The following is a 17,500-nucleotide window of genomic DNA, read 5'->3' as shown; positions in this document are numbered from 1 at the left end:
ATAAGGTGACGTCAGCTCACACACACACTGATGTACCTCTGATCATGTGACATAAGGTGACGTCAGCTCACACACACACTGATGTACCTCTGATCATGTGACATAAGGTGACGTCAGCTCACACACACTGATGTACCTCTGATCATGTGATATAAGGTGACGTCAGCTCACACACACACTGATGTACCTCTGATCATGTGACATAAGGTGACGTCAGCTCACACACACACTGATGTACCTCTGATCATGTGATATAAGGTGACGTCAGCTCACACACACTGATGTACCTCTGATCATGTGATATAAGGTGACGTCAGCTCACACACACACTGATGTACCTCTGATCATGTGATATAAGGTGACGTCAGCTCACACACACACTGATGTACCTCTGATCATGTGACATAAGGTGACGTCAGCTCACACACACACTGATGTACCTCTGATCATGTGACATAAGGTGACGTCAGCTCACACACACACTGATGTACCTCTGATCATGTGATATAAGGTGACGTCAGCTCACACACACTGATGTACCTCTGATCATGTGACATAAGGTGACGTCAGCTCACACACACACTGATGTACCTCTGATCATGTGACATAAGGTGACGTCAGCTCACACACACTGATGTACCTCTGATCATGTGACATAAGGTGACGTCAGCTCACACACACACTGATGTACCTCTGATCATGTGATATAAGGTGACGTCAGCTCATTAAAGGGATACTTCAGGATTAAGTTTCCTCCCTCATGTCCCCCTGAGACGAGAGATTTATGCATTTTTTGTCTGGAAAAGATCCTCCGATGACGCAAAAATCATAATTTTGCGTCATCGGAGTATTTTTTGTCCAGAGGCGAGAGACTCCAGCCAGTAGGAGGCGCTGTTGTCTTCCATCCACATGTTTTTCTCAGTCTAGAAAGCTCCAAATTCATATTTCTTCTACATAAATGACCCAATTTAAATACACATTCATCTTTCCAGAGGTGAAGTACCCCTTTAAACACGCTAATATACCTCTGATGATGTGTGATATATGGTGACATCAGCTTATAAACACACGAAACGGCAATAATTCTCCAAATATATTTTGACTAAATATAAAAATTAATTGTGAATCATTGAATCCCAGTATATCATGAATGATCATTATCACTCTTGCATTGAGTATTGTGTTGCATCAAGCTTCGTGTGTGTGTGTGTGTGTGTGTGTGTGCTCAGTGATGAGGAGTCTGACGGACACAGCGGATCACTGGCCGGACCGTCACACCAGTGAGATGCAGATCCAGTCTCTGCAGGAGCGTCTGGAGCGCGTTCAGCTGGAGAACGACTCTCTTCACGAGCTCTGCAGGGCCGGTCAGGTGCGGCTCCACCTCATCACTCCTCAGAGTCACTCTACGCCTGAAATCAAAGCTTTCAGCGTTCAGCATGAATATGTTAGCCTTAAAGGGCTCATCGGATGCAAAATTCACTTTTATACGGTGTTTGCGTTAGGGCTGGTCCGAATACCATTTTTTGAGCTTGGAAGCTTCGGTAGTGATGAGCATCGAATATTCGAAGCTTCGGAGAGAGGGGGCTGAACATATTCTTCTCTCTAATAAAGGCAGGAATCTCTGTGTGTCTGTTTGTCCGTTTGCATTATTATTATTTCGAGAAAACTTTCGACTTCACACGGGAGTGCAGTGCCGCATTTGGTGCAATATAGATGGACACACACGTTCAGAATGAATAAACTTTTAGTAAACTACAGAACAGCGCGAGCGGGAAGCGGCGCACCTCACGCGGGAAGGGCTTATGCTCCGAGAACGGACACACACACACACACACACAGGTCTGTTAACTTAAGCAATACTTTTAAGGTAGTCTAATATTTTTCTGACTAACAAATTACTGACACAGTAAAGGGTAGATTTAAATAAAGAAAAACGAAATTTAAATAAAGAAAAACGAAATTTACATAGAGAAAAAACTAAATTTAAATAAAGAAAAAACTAAATTTAAATAAAGAAAAATAAAATTTAAATAAAGAAAAACGAAATTTAAATAAAGAAAAACGAAATTTAAATAAAGAAAAAACGAAATTTAAATAAAGAAAACCGAAATTTAAATAAAGAAAAAATTTAAATAACGAAAAATGAAATTTAAAAAAAAAAAAACGAAATTTAAATAAAGAAAAACGAAATTTAAATAAAGAAAAATGAAATTAAGTTAAATTAAAAACGAGATTAATTTAGATTGATAATAACGGGTAAAAAGGCTAATACATTTTGTTTCTATTATTCTATTTTCCACAATGTCAAAGCAACGCAGCTTAACCCAAAACACAAGCTCAGGCACTTCGGTCCACACACACTCCGCTGTTCTCATGCACTCCGGTCCACACACACTCCGCTGTTCTCATGCACTCCGGTCCACACACACTCCGCTGTTCTCATGCACTTCTGTCCACACACACTCCGCTGTTCTCATGCACTTCTGTCCACACACACTCCGCTGTTCTCATGCGCTTCTGTCCACACACACTCCGCTGTTCTCATGCCCTCCGGTCCACACACACTCCGCTGTTCCGCGCTCTAGCCAGAGAACACTCCCGTTGCAGGAACACTGAGGCGTCGGTTCTATTTCTAGCACGTCACAGGCGTTTTCCGCGTGACTCGAGCCTGAGACGCGTGTCTCACAGTGTGCAAACTCCAACCTGTTAACATGGAGCCGAAATAAAAACGGACACGCCACGCAGCCAGTGTGTCGCCGGCCTTATTAAAGCGCGGGGGATCCCAGGTGTGCAAAAAAAAAAAAAAAAAAAAAAAACGAAAACGAATATTCGAATGTCAAATTTTCAAGTGGAATACCAACCCACCGAACGAACATTTGAATATTCGGGTCCAGCCCTAGTTTGCATATAAATGTGTCTTTGCAGTGTGTGGACAACCACTATACAATGAAAACAATTCTTTCACTCTTAAACTCAGAATTCTGAGAAACAGTAAAAAAATTTAAAAATACACACTTTTTTTTTGTATCCTCAGAAAGTCTAAACACTCTCAATAATCAAGCCGTTTGGATTTTCTGAGCAATATGATGTCATAATGCTCATGCTCCGCCCACGACCACTGACGGACTGTCCCGTATTAGCATATTTCCCTTATTAGCATATTTCCGCCCTCAAGGCATCACTTTAGAGTCTTGTGTTGACACCCCCCATAGAAGGAATTCCATGAGGAATTTTAACCAAAGTGTGTTACAAACTTTACATGAAGATCCTAAAGAATCACACCAACTTGTGGAAAATGGGCATCCGATGACCCTTTAAGGTTATGAATAAGCTGGTTTGTTCCAAAACAATGACAAATTTAGCATTTAGGAGATATAAACATTCAAAACGTACGGTTTCTCACTTCTGCTAAAACCGATCAGGGATTTTTATGATGTCACCGCTTCTCATCACATCTTCTGTCCAATCAAATGCGCTCTAGAATCTGAAGCCCCGCCCCCTCTGCTATAAACACCACTGAAGCGACCATTGACACGTCACAGAGCAATATATGTTGGAGTGTGTATAATTATAATAATATTTTGTATATATAAATACACACACACATGCATGTGTACATTTGAGAAAAATGTGCATGTATATTTCTATATAATTTTTATTATATATATATATAAATATTTATTTATAAATAACACATTTTTCTTAAATATATACATGCATGTGTGTGTGTGTGTATTTATATATACAAAATAATTATACAGTGCACACACATATATTATGTAAACACAAACTTTCAATATTCCAATAATCCAATATTTTGGATGCGATTAATCATTACACAGCACTATTTCTTATTTTATTTACCTTAAAAAAGTCCCTCTTGAAGAAACGATATGATGAGTAACTTGAGTAAGGCTAGTCAGACTAGATCTGTGTCATGCGACGTCATCATCATGAGCTCATCTCATCTGATGTGTGTCATTCCTGTTCGTAGCTCAGACTGTGAGAGGAGTGTCACATGCAGAAATTAATACCAAAGTAGAGCTCATATAATATACAAAATTATTAATACAGTTATTTTTCATAATGTCTATATATGTATTTTGCATATATCTATTTGCATATACAGTATATATATATTTATTTATATACATATTCATCGTTGAGGCATGTCATATACTGAATATGTAGCTTATAGATATATATTGTTATTTTGTTGAATTATTAAATGATTACTGTTATAATATTACATTTATTTTTATTTTTAACAGTTGTACTATTATTACATTAATAAATATTATTATTTTTAATTAAGTATTTTTATATTATGAAAATTCTAAATTTTATTATATTATTACATTATTAAAGTATTAAATATTGTTGAATTATTAAATTATCATATTATTTAAAGTGTATATTTATATATATTTTATATGTATATAGTCTGTGCGTGTCATTCATGATGTTCTTCTTGTCACAGAATTCCTCTGAGAAGTGTGTAGATCATGATGATCAGTCCCTTGAAACAATGACAGACTTCAGGTATTTATGATTTTCTTTCATATTCGTGTGTGTGTGTGTGTGTGTGTGTGTGTGTGTGTGTGTGTGTGTGTGTGTGTGTGTGTGTGTGTGTGTGTGTGTGTGTGTGTGTGTGTGTGTGTGTGTGTGTAGGCGTCCACTAGAGGGCGTGAGTGTAACAGCTGTAAGATGGACCAATGAAAGTACATTTAGAAAACTGAACACATTATATTTTCACTAATGTAAATCAAGGGACAAGGTTCCCACAGTTATGAAAAATATCAGGAATATTTGATATTTATATTATATTAAATATTTATATTATTTATATGTTTATATATTTTTATATATATATATTTGTATATTTATATATTTGATATTGATATTATATTAAATATTTAAAATATATATTAAAATATTTGATCGTTTTGCGCAGTAAATCTCCTGCCACTGCAGATTTTCACACATGCAACTTGAAGGCATAATTGATCATTTGTGATGTATCTGTGTGTGTGTCTGCTGTGTTTAGGATGATGGCCATCTCTCAGTCATATCAGGACGTTCTCAGTGAAGTGTCCCGTTTGCACTCAGTGGTTCGGTCTCAGTCAGAGCTGATGAAGAAGCTGAGAGAGAGGCCAGTGCTCAGAAGAGGTGAGTGTGTAAGAGTCGGGTTATTAGCTATAAGCAGATTTAAAGGGACAGTTCTGTCTTCATCTACTCTCCCTCGTGACCGTCCAACACTTATTTTATTATTATTATAGTGTTATTTTATTTTACTTTCATTGTGTCGCTCTTTATGGAACCTTGTTTCCAACTTTCCGCCATGGACTAAAAATATAAAACTGGTCATTGCGATTTAAAAAATTTTTTTTTTTACAATTGCAAGTATAAACTCATGATTGCATCTCGCAATTTTGACTTTTTTTCTTATAAAAGCAAGTTTCCATCACACAATTTTGACCTTTTTGTAATACAGTTTTGCATCTCGCAATTTTTACTTTTTTCTCATAATTCTAAGTTTAAATCTCGCAATTTTTACTTTTTCTCTGAGTTTGCATCTCACAATTCAGACTTTTTTTCGTCAGAGCAAGTTTACACAATTCTCGCAATTTTTACTTTTTCTCAGAATTATGAGTTTAAATCTCGCAATTTTTACTTTTTTCTCGGAATTCTGAGTTTAAATCTCGCAATTTTTACTTTTTCTCAGAATTATGAGTTTAAATCTCGCAATTTTTACTTTTTTCTCAGAATTCTGAGTTTGCATCTCACATTTCAGACTTTTTTTCGTAAGAGTGAATTTACACAATTCTCGCAATTTTGACTTTTTTTCCTCTGAATTCTGAGTTTTAATCTCACAATTTTGACTTTTTCTCAGAGTTTGCATATCTCACAATTCAGACTTTTTTTCGTCTGAGCGAGTTTACACAATTATCACAATTTTTACTTTTTCTCAGAATTATGAGTTTAAATCTCGCAATTTTTACTTTTTTCTCGGAATTCTGAGTTTAAATCTCGCAATTTTTACTTTTTCTCAGAATTATGAGTTTAAATCTCGCAATTTTTACTTTTTTCTCAGAATTCTGAGTTTGCATCTCACATTTCAGACTTTTTTTCGTAAGAGTGAATTTACACAATTCTCGCAATTTTGACTTTTTTTCCTCTGAATTCTGAGTTTTAATCTCACAATTTTGACTTTTTCTCAGAGTTTGCATATCTCACAATTCAGACTTTTTTTCGTCTGAGCGAGTTTACACAATTATCACAATTTTGACTTCTCAGAATTCTGGGTTTAAATCTCACAATTCAGACTCTTTTCATTAGAGCGAGTTTACACAAATCTCGCAATTTTGACTTTTTCTCCGAATTCTGAGTTTAAATCTCGCAATTTTTACTTTTTCTCTGAATTCTGAGTTTAAATCTCGCAATTTTTACTTTTTCTCCGAATTCTGATGTAAAATCTCGCAATTTTTACTTTTTCTCAAAATTCTGAGTTTAAATCTCGCAATTTTTACTTTTTCTCAGAATTCTGAGTTTAAATCTCGCAATTTTTACTTTTTCTCAGAATTCTGAGTTTAAATCTCGCAATTTTTACTTTTTCTCCGAATTCTGATGTAAAATCTCGCAATTTTTACTTTTTCTCAAAATTCTGAGTTTAAATCTCGCAATTTTTACTTTTTCTCAGAATTCTGAGTTTAAATCTCGCAATTTTTACTTTTTCTCAGAATTCTGATTTTGCATCTCACATTTCAGACTTTTTTTCGTAAGAGTGAATTTACACAATTCTCGCAATTTTGACTTTTTTTCTCTGAATTCTGAGTTTTAATCTCACAATTTTGACTTTTTCTCAGAGTTTGCATATCTCACAATTCAGACTTTTTTTCGTCTGAGCGAGTTTACACAATTATCACAATTTTGACTTCTCAGAATTCTGGGTTTAAATCTCACAATTCAGACTCTTTTCATTAGAGCGAGTTTACACAAATCTTGCAATTTTGACTTTTTTCTCAGAATTCTGAGTTTAAATCTCGCAATTTTGACTTTTTTCTCGGAATTCTGAGTTTGCATCTCACAATTTAGACTTTTTTCTCAGAACTCTGAGTTTGCATCTCACAATTTAGACTTTTTTTCGTCAGAGCGAGTTTAAACAATTCTCGCAATTTTTACTTTTTTTCTCTGAATTCTGTGTGTACATCTGACCATTTTTACCTTTTTTTTTTTGTAATTGTGAGTTTACATCTCACAATTCAGACTATTCAGACACAATACTTTCCTCCAGATTCTGAGTTTATATCTTGCAATTGTGAGTTACAAAATAAGAATTATGAGTTAACATCCTGCAATTCTGAATTTTGGAGAGAAAAAAAGAGAGATGCAAAGTTTTTATTCTGTGGCAGAAATAAGCTTCCATGGCCCTTCGTGTCCATTTGTGTTGCACAGTAAAAGAAAATAATAAAAAATCATTGATTAAGTAAATGATAACCGTTAAACACGAGAGATAATAAAATGCCAGGATGATTTACAGGCGTACACCTTAAACATGAGCTATTAAACAGAAGTGTTTGGCACTTAGAGTAAGTGTGAATGTGGCCATTAGATAATCATTTCTGTATTAATTATGCGTATCTATATCTAGTTAAATGAGATTGTGTCTGTCATTAAATGTGTAGATTCAGATCCTCAGTCTGAATGTTTCTGTGACATCACATCCGGTCAGCTGTCAATCATCAGTGCTTTATGTGATGTGACAGCACGTGTTGTTTGGTGGTGATCGTCGCTCTGGGTTTGTTAGTATTCCCTGTGTGTCGCAGAGGAAAAGCAAAAGGTGCAAATTAGAACGAGTGTTAAAAATGAGGAAGAGCTCCATGTTTACTTCAGCGAATCCGCGAGAGCCTGAGACGGCGGGTGTTGGGAAATATGTCTTTTTTTATTTTAAGATATACCCCATATATTCCTCTGAGAGATCAGCAACATAATCAGTTTTCAAATGAGCCCCTGGTTGTTTCTTTAGATGAGAACACAGAGAGCTAGTGAGCCGGAGGAATCGCGTCCCCTGAGGCGTGCGCGGACACTAATGCATGGCTTATTAATGTTGCGAGCTCAATGCCATCTGTGCGGGTAAAAATAGTGTTCGCACTCTGTGGTGATCTGGTTTCATTTCAAACTTTATGCCCAGGTGAGTCTCAATACAAACATGAACATCATTTCAGCCCTAAAAAAGAAAAAGAAGAAATTGTATTTTACCTGAGAAAAATGAAGCCTCTTTCCATAAGTATATATATGTATGTAAATGTGTGTGTGTGTGTGTGTGTGTGTGTGTGTCTATATATATAGAGAGAGAGAGAGAGAAAATAGAAAATATATTTACATTGTCAGGAGATAAATAAATTATACATGTATTCATAATGTATTTATATTTATATATAACTATATATAATAAATTATGAATATATATATATATATATATATATATATATATACCTCAGAATATCTAAAAATATATTGATATATACATATATTCATTTTGTATTTTAATAATTGATATATTGTATTTATATAATGTAATTTATTATATTATTTTGTATTTCTTTTTTAGTACATTTTATTGATTTGTTTATATATTCATAATCCATTATTTATATTATATATATGTACTGTATATGCTTAATTTTTCCTTAGGTAAAATAGCATTTCTTTTTTTTTTTACTCTGGGATGAAATGATGTTCATACATTTTGTGAGACTGATTTGGGCATAAAGTTTGAGATCAAACCAAATATATATATACATGCATTATCTATTTTAATAATTTATATATATAATAAAATAAAAAAAATAAAAAAAATGTGTGTATATATATATATATATATAATTTTATTTATTTATTTATTTATTGATTTGTTTTTATATTCATAATGCGTTATATACACTACCGTTCAAAAGTTTGGGGTCAGTAAGATTTTTTTATGTTTTTTAAAGAAGTCTCTTCTGCTCACCAAGGCTGCATTTATTTGATAAAAAACAATAAAAACAGTAATATTGTGAAATATTATGACAACTTAAATTTTCTATGTGAATATATAGTAAAGTGTAATTTATTCCTGTGATCAAAGCTGAATGTTCAGCATCATTACTCCAGTCTTCAGTGTCACATGATCCTTCAGAAATCACTCTAATATGATGATTTGATGATCAAGAAACATTTATGATTATTATCAGTGTTGAAAACAACATTATAAATGTCTTTACTGTCACTTTTGATCAGTTGAACTCATCCTTGATGAATAAAAGTATTAATTTATTTTATTTCTTTCCCCCAAAAATAAAATGTAAATTCTCACTGACCCCAAACTTCTGAACGGTAGTGTTTAATGTTACAAAAGCTTTAGATTTCAGATAAATGCTGTTCTTTTGAACTTTCTATTCATCATAGCATCATGAAATAAAAAATGTAAAAAACTGTTTTCAACACTGATAATAATCATAAATGTTTCTTGAGCATCAGATCCTCATATTAGAGTGATTTCTGAAGGATCATGTGACACTGAAGACTGGAGTAATGATGCTGAACATTCATCTTTGATCACAGGAATACATTACACTTTACTATATATTCACATAGAGAACAGAGGATTTACATTAGAATAATATTTCACAATATTACTGTTTTTGTTTGTATTTTTAATCAAATAAATGCAGCCTTGGTGAGCAGAAGAGACCTCTTTTTAAAACATTAAAAATCTTACTGACCCCAAACTTTTGAACGGTAGTGTGTGTGTGTGTGTATATATATATATATATATATATATATATATAATATATATATATATATATATATATATATATATATATATATATAGTGCTGAAGTGTGTGTGTGTGTGTGTGTGTGTGTGTTTCTGAGCCGTGTAATAACTGTGTTTCAGCTGCTTCAACTGTTCCAGTGCAGTGTCTGGACGACGTGCAGAAGAACCTCGACCGGACGCCTCGTCCTCCCAGCGCTCCTCCTCTTCCCTCCAGCTCACAGGACCTGAAGGAGAACAGCCTGACGGACCCGCTCTCCATCCCACGGCCCGCTCCGCTGGGAAGCCCCGGTGTTCGGATCAATCCCTTACAGCGGATGAGCTCGCTGGACGACAGCTCCTGGTCCTTTCCCAGTACTCCCAGACCCAGTGATGCGCTCTTCTGGGACCAGTCCAAGGCCAAAACCCAGGCCAGCGATTGGACACAACCATACTGAGTCACAGTCACATGACACAGTCACATGACACCTGACCTGCCTTAACACGCCCCTCTCTGGATGATCAAAATACCTCGAGCGTCTGAGGAGCGGGAAACCAAAAGACCCGGAGCGTGTGTGTGTGTGTGTGTGTGTGTGTGTGTGTGTGTGTGTGTGTCCTCAACATATATCTGTGATTCCACTATATAACTCCTATAGGCTTCTGTTGATCTCCTGTGAACGGTGAACCATACTATACCTTCAGTGCATCATGTGTGTGTTATGATGAGTGTGTGAAGGGAAGGTGGAGTAGTTCAGCACTCCTCACACTGGGGGACGAGAGGCTTGTTTCTCTACCACTGCTGTTCAAACCCGTCGATCCGAATCAATCAAAGAAAATGTGTTTTAGTGTTTAGATTTAGTCAGTAAATGAGGGTGTTAATCTGTGGGGAACAGGTGTGTGTGTGTCGTTACTTCCCTTTAGACAGGGTCACGCGAGCAACATGCCAATATCAGGGAAATTTTAGGATGGTGTTTATGTATGTTGTATGTATGTTGTATGTATGTATGTTGTATGTATTTATGTATGTATGTTGTATGTATGTTGTATGTATGTTGTATGTATGTATGTTGTATGTATGTTGTATGTATGTTGTATGTATGTTGTATGTATGTATGTTGTATGTATGTTGTATGTATGTTGTATGTATGTTGTATGTATGTATGTTGTATGTATGTATGGTATATATGTATATTGTATGTATGGTATGTATGTATTTATGTATGTATTTATGTATGTATGTATGTTGTATGTATGTTGTATGTATGTATGTATGTTATGTATGTATGTATGTTGTATGTATGGTATATATGTATATTGTATGTATGTACTGTATGTTGTATGTATGTATGTGTGTTGTATGTGTGTTGTATGTGTGTTGTATGTGTGTTGTATGTGTGTTGTATGTGTGTTGTATGTATGTGTTGTATGTGTGTTGTATGTGTGTTGTATGTGTGTTGTATGTGTGTGTTGTATGTGTGTGTTGTATGTGTGTGTTGTATGTGTGAGTTGTATGCGTGAGTTGTATGCGTGTGTTGTATGCGTGTGTTGTATGCGTGTGTGTTGTATGCGTGTGTTGTATGCGTGTGTGTTGTATGTATTTTACATGTTTGAATGTATGTATTTTACGTATGTATTTGTGTATGTATGTACATATGTTACATGTAAAATACATACAAACGTGTATTGATGTATGTATGCATGTATTGTATGATCATAAAATTTCCCTGATATTATATATTTAAATATATAAACTTATTTTTAGGGTTATTTTATATATGATCTCTTGTGATCAGAAACTGATGTGGAAAGGCTGTTTTAAAGTCGACGTGAAACAAGCCATTTTACTTCTGTAATCTGATGCGTTTCTGAGTGAGAATCTCCTCATCTGATCTCTGAAACCTGATTTATCTGTCAGGAACTGATGGATATCACAAACACAAAGAGGTTTCTCTTTATGTAGAATAACACGCACTGATGAATCATTTCACCTTGACTTGTTTTACATAGTTTGTAAAGTAATATATGGCCAAAATATAATGCTAAATTGAGACAAACTGTTGCCATAAAGGCATTAATACCGCCAGACGACGTCACAGTAAAATCACCATAAGTCTCGAGACCAACTGCATTTTGTCTTGTTTAAAGAAACAAACATGAAGCACAAAGACGATACAGTATCTATTATATGTGTATAAAGATTACACTCCTTACAGGCTCGACTTAGACGAAAGAAACTGGTTTCAAAAGTTGTCTTGTTTAAACGCTTGTAATGCATTCGCTAATTTGATTTAACTGAAGAAAGCGTCACGTGACCACAATCTTCATCCGCTGACGAGGGTTCGTGCTTCTGTGAAACGATTTCGACATTAATCATGTTCCGCTCGACTGCAACAGAAATGTGAACCAAAATGCAATGTACAGTAGATTATTTTTTAGGATTATCAATCCTGAAAAGTTTGTAAATATTCAATAAATGAATTCATGTGAACTTTTTTTTTTTTTTTTTTTTCCTCAAGTCTGTGAAGATCATTAAAGAATGATCACTGTGGTGGCATTTCTTTTATTTCATGGCTTTTTGACTATTGTAACTTTGCGTTTGAAGGATTAATGTTTATGACACTCATTTAAAGGGTTTCTGATTTGGTTTATGAGCGTTCATTTGGAGAATTCTATTGTTTCTTATCTTGAATATATTTAGTTAGAATTTGAGACTTTTATTCTGCTTTTATTCAGCAACTTGATCAAGAGACAGTTAAAACATTATAATCAAAGAAATGCCAACTTTTGTTCATCAAGGATTCATGGAAATGTAGCACAAGCATTTTCAACTAATAATAATAATCAAATCATAAACCAAATCATATTAGAGTGATTTCTGAAGGATCATGTGACACTGAAGACTGGAGTAATGATGCTGAAACTCAGCTTTGATCACAGGAATAAATTACACTTTAATATATATTCACATAGAAAACAGATATTTTAAATTATAAAAATATTTCACAATTTTTACTGTGTTTCTGATCCAATAAATGCAGCCTTGATGAGCAGAAGAAACTTTCAGACACATTAAAAAAAGCCTTAATTGAAACATTAACTGAAAACATTGTTTTATTATTAAAAGTATAACATTGTCACCAATTATTTACATTTTTTTTTTTTTTTTTTTACTGGTGCTACAAACAATATGATTGAAAATCCACACAAACACAAGCTTCATGAATCACTCTGGATTGTATTTTAAAGCAAAGAAACACAAAAGAACATTTGCGTTCGCTTGACGTGGCAGTAATTCCCCCGACGACACACATCCGATGCGAATCACAAACATTCTCTATGAATTTTTATTAGGCTTTTGGTGCTAGTGATGTTTCATAAGAGCTAATCATGAATATAAAGACCACAGATCCGTCAGAATCCCTCTGACTCCCAGGACTGGTCGGACACCGGCGCTGGTCTACATGCTGGTGGGAATCTTCTGCTTTCTGTTCTTGGCCGGAATCCCAGTCTGCTGAAACTCGAGTTTCTCTCTCAGATACTCCTGTTTACACTCCTCGTAGAACACCGGATCCTGATAACTGATGACAAACACTGATGAGTGCAGAACAAACACACACAAACGCATCCGCCATCTTACACTACTAATAGAACATTATTATATTATACTAATATAATATTAACACAAGTCTCTGTTGTTATACCACGTCGAAAAAGGTCAAAATACCACATATTTTAAGAGACTTTGACACAATCCACTTCAATAAGTTTTTCAAATATTTTAAAACAAAGTCACTGCAATGCTATAAGTGATCATACAAATAATAAATGATGCAAAAATATTTCCTAAATTTTTGTCTTTAAATGATACTATAATTTTTGTTGCATTAAATGCATCAATTTTTGCATCAACTTCAATAAGTTTTTCTAATATTTTAAAACAAGTGTGATCAAGACTGGAGTAATTCAGCTTTGATCACAGGAATAAATTACACTTTACTATATATTCACATAGAAAACAGAGGATTTACACTGGAATAATATTTCACAATTTTTACTCTATTTTTGATCAAATAAATGCAGCCTTGGTGAGCAGAAGAGACTCTTTCAGACACATTAAAACATTGATATTTGATATTATTTGAATGATTACAAATAATACATGAAAATACATTATGCAAAAAATACTTTTTTTGCATGAATTTCAGCCTTTTAATGTCAGTGAATGCATTAACATTAACAACGAGCAATACATTAATTGGTAACACTTTACAATAATGTTCATTAGTTAATGTATTACCTAACCATGAGCAATACAGTTGTTACTGTATTTGTTAATCTTTGATAATGTTAGCTAATAAAAATCCAGCTGTTCATTGTTAGTTCATGTTAGTTCACAGTGGATTAACTAATGTTAACAAGATTTTAATGAACATGAATACATGCAGTTCATTATTAGTTCATGTTTACTAATGTAGTTCACTAATGTTAACTTACGAACCTTACTGTAAAGTGTTACCCATTCATTCATAAAAATACAGTTAGTTCATGTCAGCTCAGGACTATTAGGCCTAAATATTAGATGCAACTTTTGATTTTAATAATGTATTTATGCATTAGTAAATGCTGAGATTAACATAATAGATGCTTTCATTGTTAGTTGATGTTAACTGGAAAATGAAACCTTATTTCGTTGAATCTTGATATCAAGAATTTTATTGAATTGATCATGTTTTTGGGGAACAAATATCACTAATGTTCGAATTGTGAATATCGTTAAAGTGTCTAAGTGTCTGTGTTGTTATACCACGTCGAAAAAGGTCAAAATACCACATATTTTAAGAGACTTTGACACAATCCACTTCAATAAGTTTTTCAAATATTTTAAAACAGTCATTCCAATGCTGTAACATAAGTGATCATACAAATAATAAATGATGCAAAAATATTTCCTAAATGTTTTGCATGATTTTTTTGTCTTTTAGTGATACTATAATTTTTGCATTAAATGCATCAACTTCAATAAGTTTTTCTAATATTTTAAAACATAAGTGTGATCAAGACTGGAGTAATTCAGCTTTGATCACAGGAATAAATTACACTTTACTATATATTCACATAGAAAACAGATGATTTACACTGGAATAATATTTCACTATTTTTATTGTATTTTTGATCAAATAAATGCAGCCTTGGTGAGCAGAAGAGACTCTTTCAGACACATTAAAACATGTATTATTTGTAATCATACAAATAATATCAATGTATAATACTACATCTTTTGCATTAAATGTTGCATGTTTTATGACATCTGCTATTGATATAAGACTGTTTTTCCCTTAAGTAAAGCAGAGATGTGATGTGGATCTTACTGGAGCGTCAGGCACTCCTTCAGAGCCGCGTTCTCCTCTCGACACTTGAACACCATGAAGAACCCGGCGTCTTTACAGCAACGGTTGAACGCTGGAAACAGCAGAAGAAGAGCTTGAGTTAGAGTCGTTTCTCTGTCTCACACACACACACACACACACACACACACACACACACACACACACACACACACACACACACACGCACACACACGCACACACACACGCACACTCAAGCCTTGTATTCCAGCACAGGTTTGGAGGAATATCAGTGTTTTAATGTGTCTGAAAGAGTTTCGTCTGCTCACAAGACTGTTTATTTGAGCAAAAATACAGTAAAAATTGTGAAAAAAAATTATAATTTAAAATATCTGTTTTCTATGTGAATATACAGTAAAGTGTAATTTATTCCTGTGATCAAAGCTGAATGTTCAGCATCATTACTCCAGTCTTCAGTGTCACATGATCCTTCAGAAATCACTCTAATATGATGATTTGATGCTCAATTATTAAAAATTTAAAGTTTTTGGTGCATAATATTGTTGTGGGAAACATGATACATTTAATTTTTTACGATTATAGAATAGAAAGATCAAAAGAACAGAATTTATTTGAAATTGAAATCTTTTGTAGCGTTATAAAAGTCACTTTATCAATCTGATGATGAAATAAAAGCAGAAGAGACTCTTTCAGAAACCTTGAAAAATCTGAACTATTTCAAACTTTTGTCCAGCAGTGTAGGTGTGTGTGTGTGTAGGTGTGTGTGTGTAGGTGTGTGTGTGTGGGTGGGTGGGTGTGTGTGTGTGTGTGTTTGCTTTGATGCTCAGTCACACTCTGTGTTTGTTTGTGCTTCTCGACTGGAAACCCCCTGGTTTGCTCATCGATGATCTCACACCTCAGTGTGTGTGTGTGTGTGTGTGTGTGTGTGTGTGTGCACGACCTCACTGCGCTTCTTAACTTCTGCTCTGACCACAGACTCAAGAACCGTCTTCGTTCTGCACAGCTTCAGGCCAGATGCTCTCGCCTCGACTCCACTCAGATCATAACTGAAGCTATTAATATGTTGGTGGACTTTATATGATCAGCGCTCGTTATTCCAGCGCACATAATGCTCGTCTGTACAGTCTTTCATCTGTGAGAACTTGCTCCACCCGAGGTTATGTACGCAAGCGAAACGAAAACTGAGACTAAGACTCAAACTGTTGGTCAAAAAACATTTTCGTAAACTGAAATTCATATTACATAAACAAACAAAAAACAAAAAAAATTACATAAACTAAACTAAACTAACAACAGTTGCTGAAAGACTAACTGAAACAAAATAATTAGCAAAAAGAAAAAAGTGTTTTCACAATTAATACGCTCTTTTACTGTGACGGAAAATCTGCCTTTTTACTGTAAAAATAATAAAATAAAAATAAATAATTAAATAAAAAATAATTGTTGGTTTAACTTAAAGTAAGTTCCCTGGTTTCCTTAATTTTGAGTTCATTGAAATGAAAAATTTGAGTTGATACAAAGAAGGAGATTGATTTAATCAACAGAATCTCAAAATATGATGTTATCTGAACCACTTTAATTATCGAAGTTGATTTGACAAAAGAAAAAGAGTTGTGATAAATCATGAAAATAATTGTTTAGTGTGTGTGTATAACCACTGAATCTTTCATAATTATTTACTTTTAAGTTGCTTTTATTTGGTTCTTTGTTCAATCTCAAACCATTATTATATTTTTATCACGAAGATGTTTTCACAAGAGTTCCCTGTAATCTGTGCGAACATTAAACGTGGTTTACACTGGAACTCTGATCAACTATATCAAAACTAAATAGAAATGTGTTCACAAAATAAAAACTAAACTAAAGCAAAACTGAAAACAATATTAAAATAAAACTAATTTAGAAATGCAAAACTAGAATAATCTTGGCTCCGCCTCTCCATCCCGTTTATGAGCCGCTTCCACTCAGGAATATTTACATTTTCTTGGAAATATGATGCGCAATAACTTCTCTGGTTTTCTGCGATAAACTGAACATTGTTGCAGATTGTGCGGATTTAAATCACGTGAACTAAAATTGCTTTCATAGTTGCAGTTTTGTTGAAATTATGAAGTAGGGCCTTATGAAATATGTTTTATTTTTTTCCAAAATTCTCAAATTTTCTGTCATTTCAGTTCCATGACCCTTTTAATAATCAAAAATGGTGGTAATCGAATTAATGCATAAAACTTTAAATATTGTATTTTTTTTTTTTAAATGTAATCAAATGAAATTTGAACAATTCCTTTATTTTTTGCTGCACAGATTTGTTTACATTTCATCATAGATAAAAATAAATTG

The 17,500-nt window shown here is 34.0% G+C and overlaps 2 protein-coding genes across 2 annotated transcripts in view; one reads left to right on the top strand and one right to left on the bottom strand.

Moving 5' to 3' along the window:
- azi2 (5-azacytidine induced 2) overlaps positions 1 to 12,279 on the top strand; it is a 27,004-nt gene extending 14,725 nt beyond the window's left edge. Inside the window, exons 5-8 of the mRNA XM_079893677.1 lie at positions 1,230 to 1,369; positions 4,481 to 4,542; positions 5,048 to 5,169; positions 9,939 to 12,279. Of these exons, the coding sequence (XP_079749803.1) occupies positions 1,230 to 1,369; positions 4,481 to 4,542; positions 5,048 to 5,169; positions 9,939 to 10,252 (638 nt within the window). The 3' untranslated portion in view covers positions 10,253 to 12,279. The remainder of the gene's footprint in view (positions 1 to 1,229; positions 1,370 to 4,480; positions 4,543 to 5,047; positions 5,170 to 9,938) is intronic.
- A 608-nt stretch (positions 12,280 to 12,887) lies between these two features.
- The window catches only part of cmc1 (C-x(9)-C motif containing 1), an 8,070-nt gene continuing 3,457 nt past the window's right edge, over positions 12,888 to 17,500 (bottom strand). The window contains exons 3-4 of the mRNA XM_079893676.1: positions 15,164 to 15,254; positions 12,888 to 13,372 (exon numbers count right to left, since the gene is read on the bottom strand). Of these exons, the coding sequence (XP_079749802.1) occupies positions 13,252 to 13,372; positions 15,164 to 15,254 (212 nt within the window). The 3' untranslated portion in view covers positions 12,888 to 13,251. The remainder of the gene's footprint in view (positions 13,373 to 15,163; positions 15,255 to 17,500) is intronic.

Source organism: Squalius cephalus (genome assembly GCF_949319135.1).
Source record: "Squalius cephalus genome assembly, chromosome: 15".
Taxonomy (NCBI): domain Eukaryota; kingdom Metazoa; phylum Chordata; class Actinopteri; order Cypriniformes; family Leuciscidae; genus Squalius; species Squalius cephalus.
This window is presented reverse-complemented; position numbering and strand designations above follow the sequence as displayed.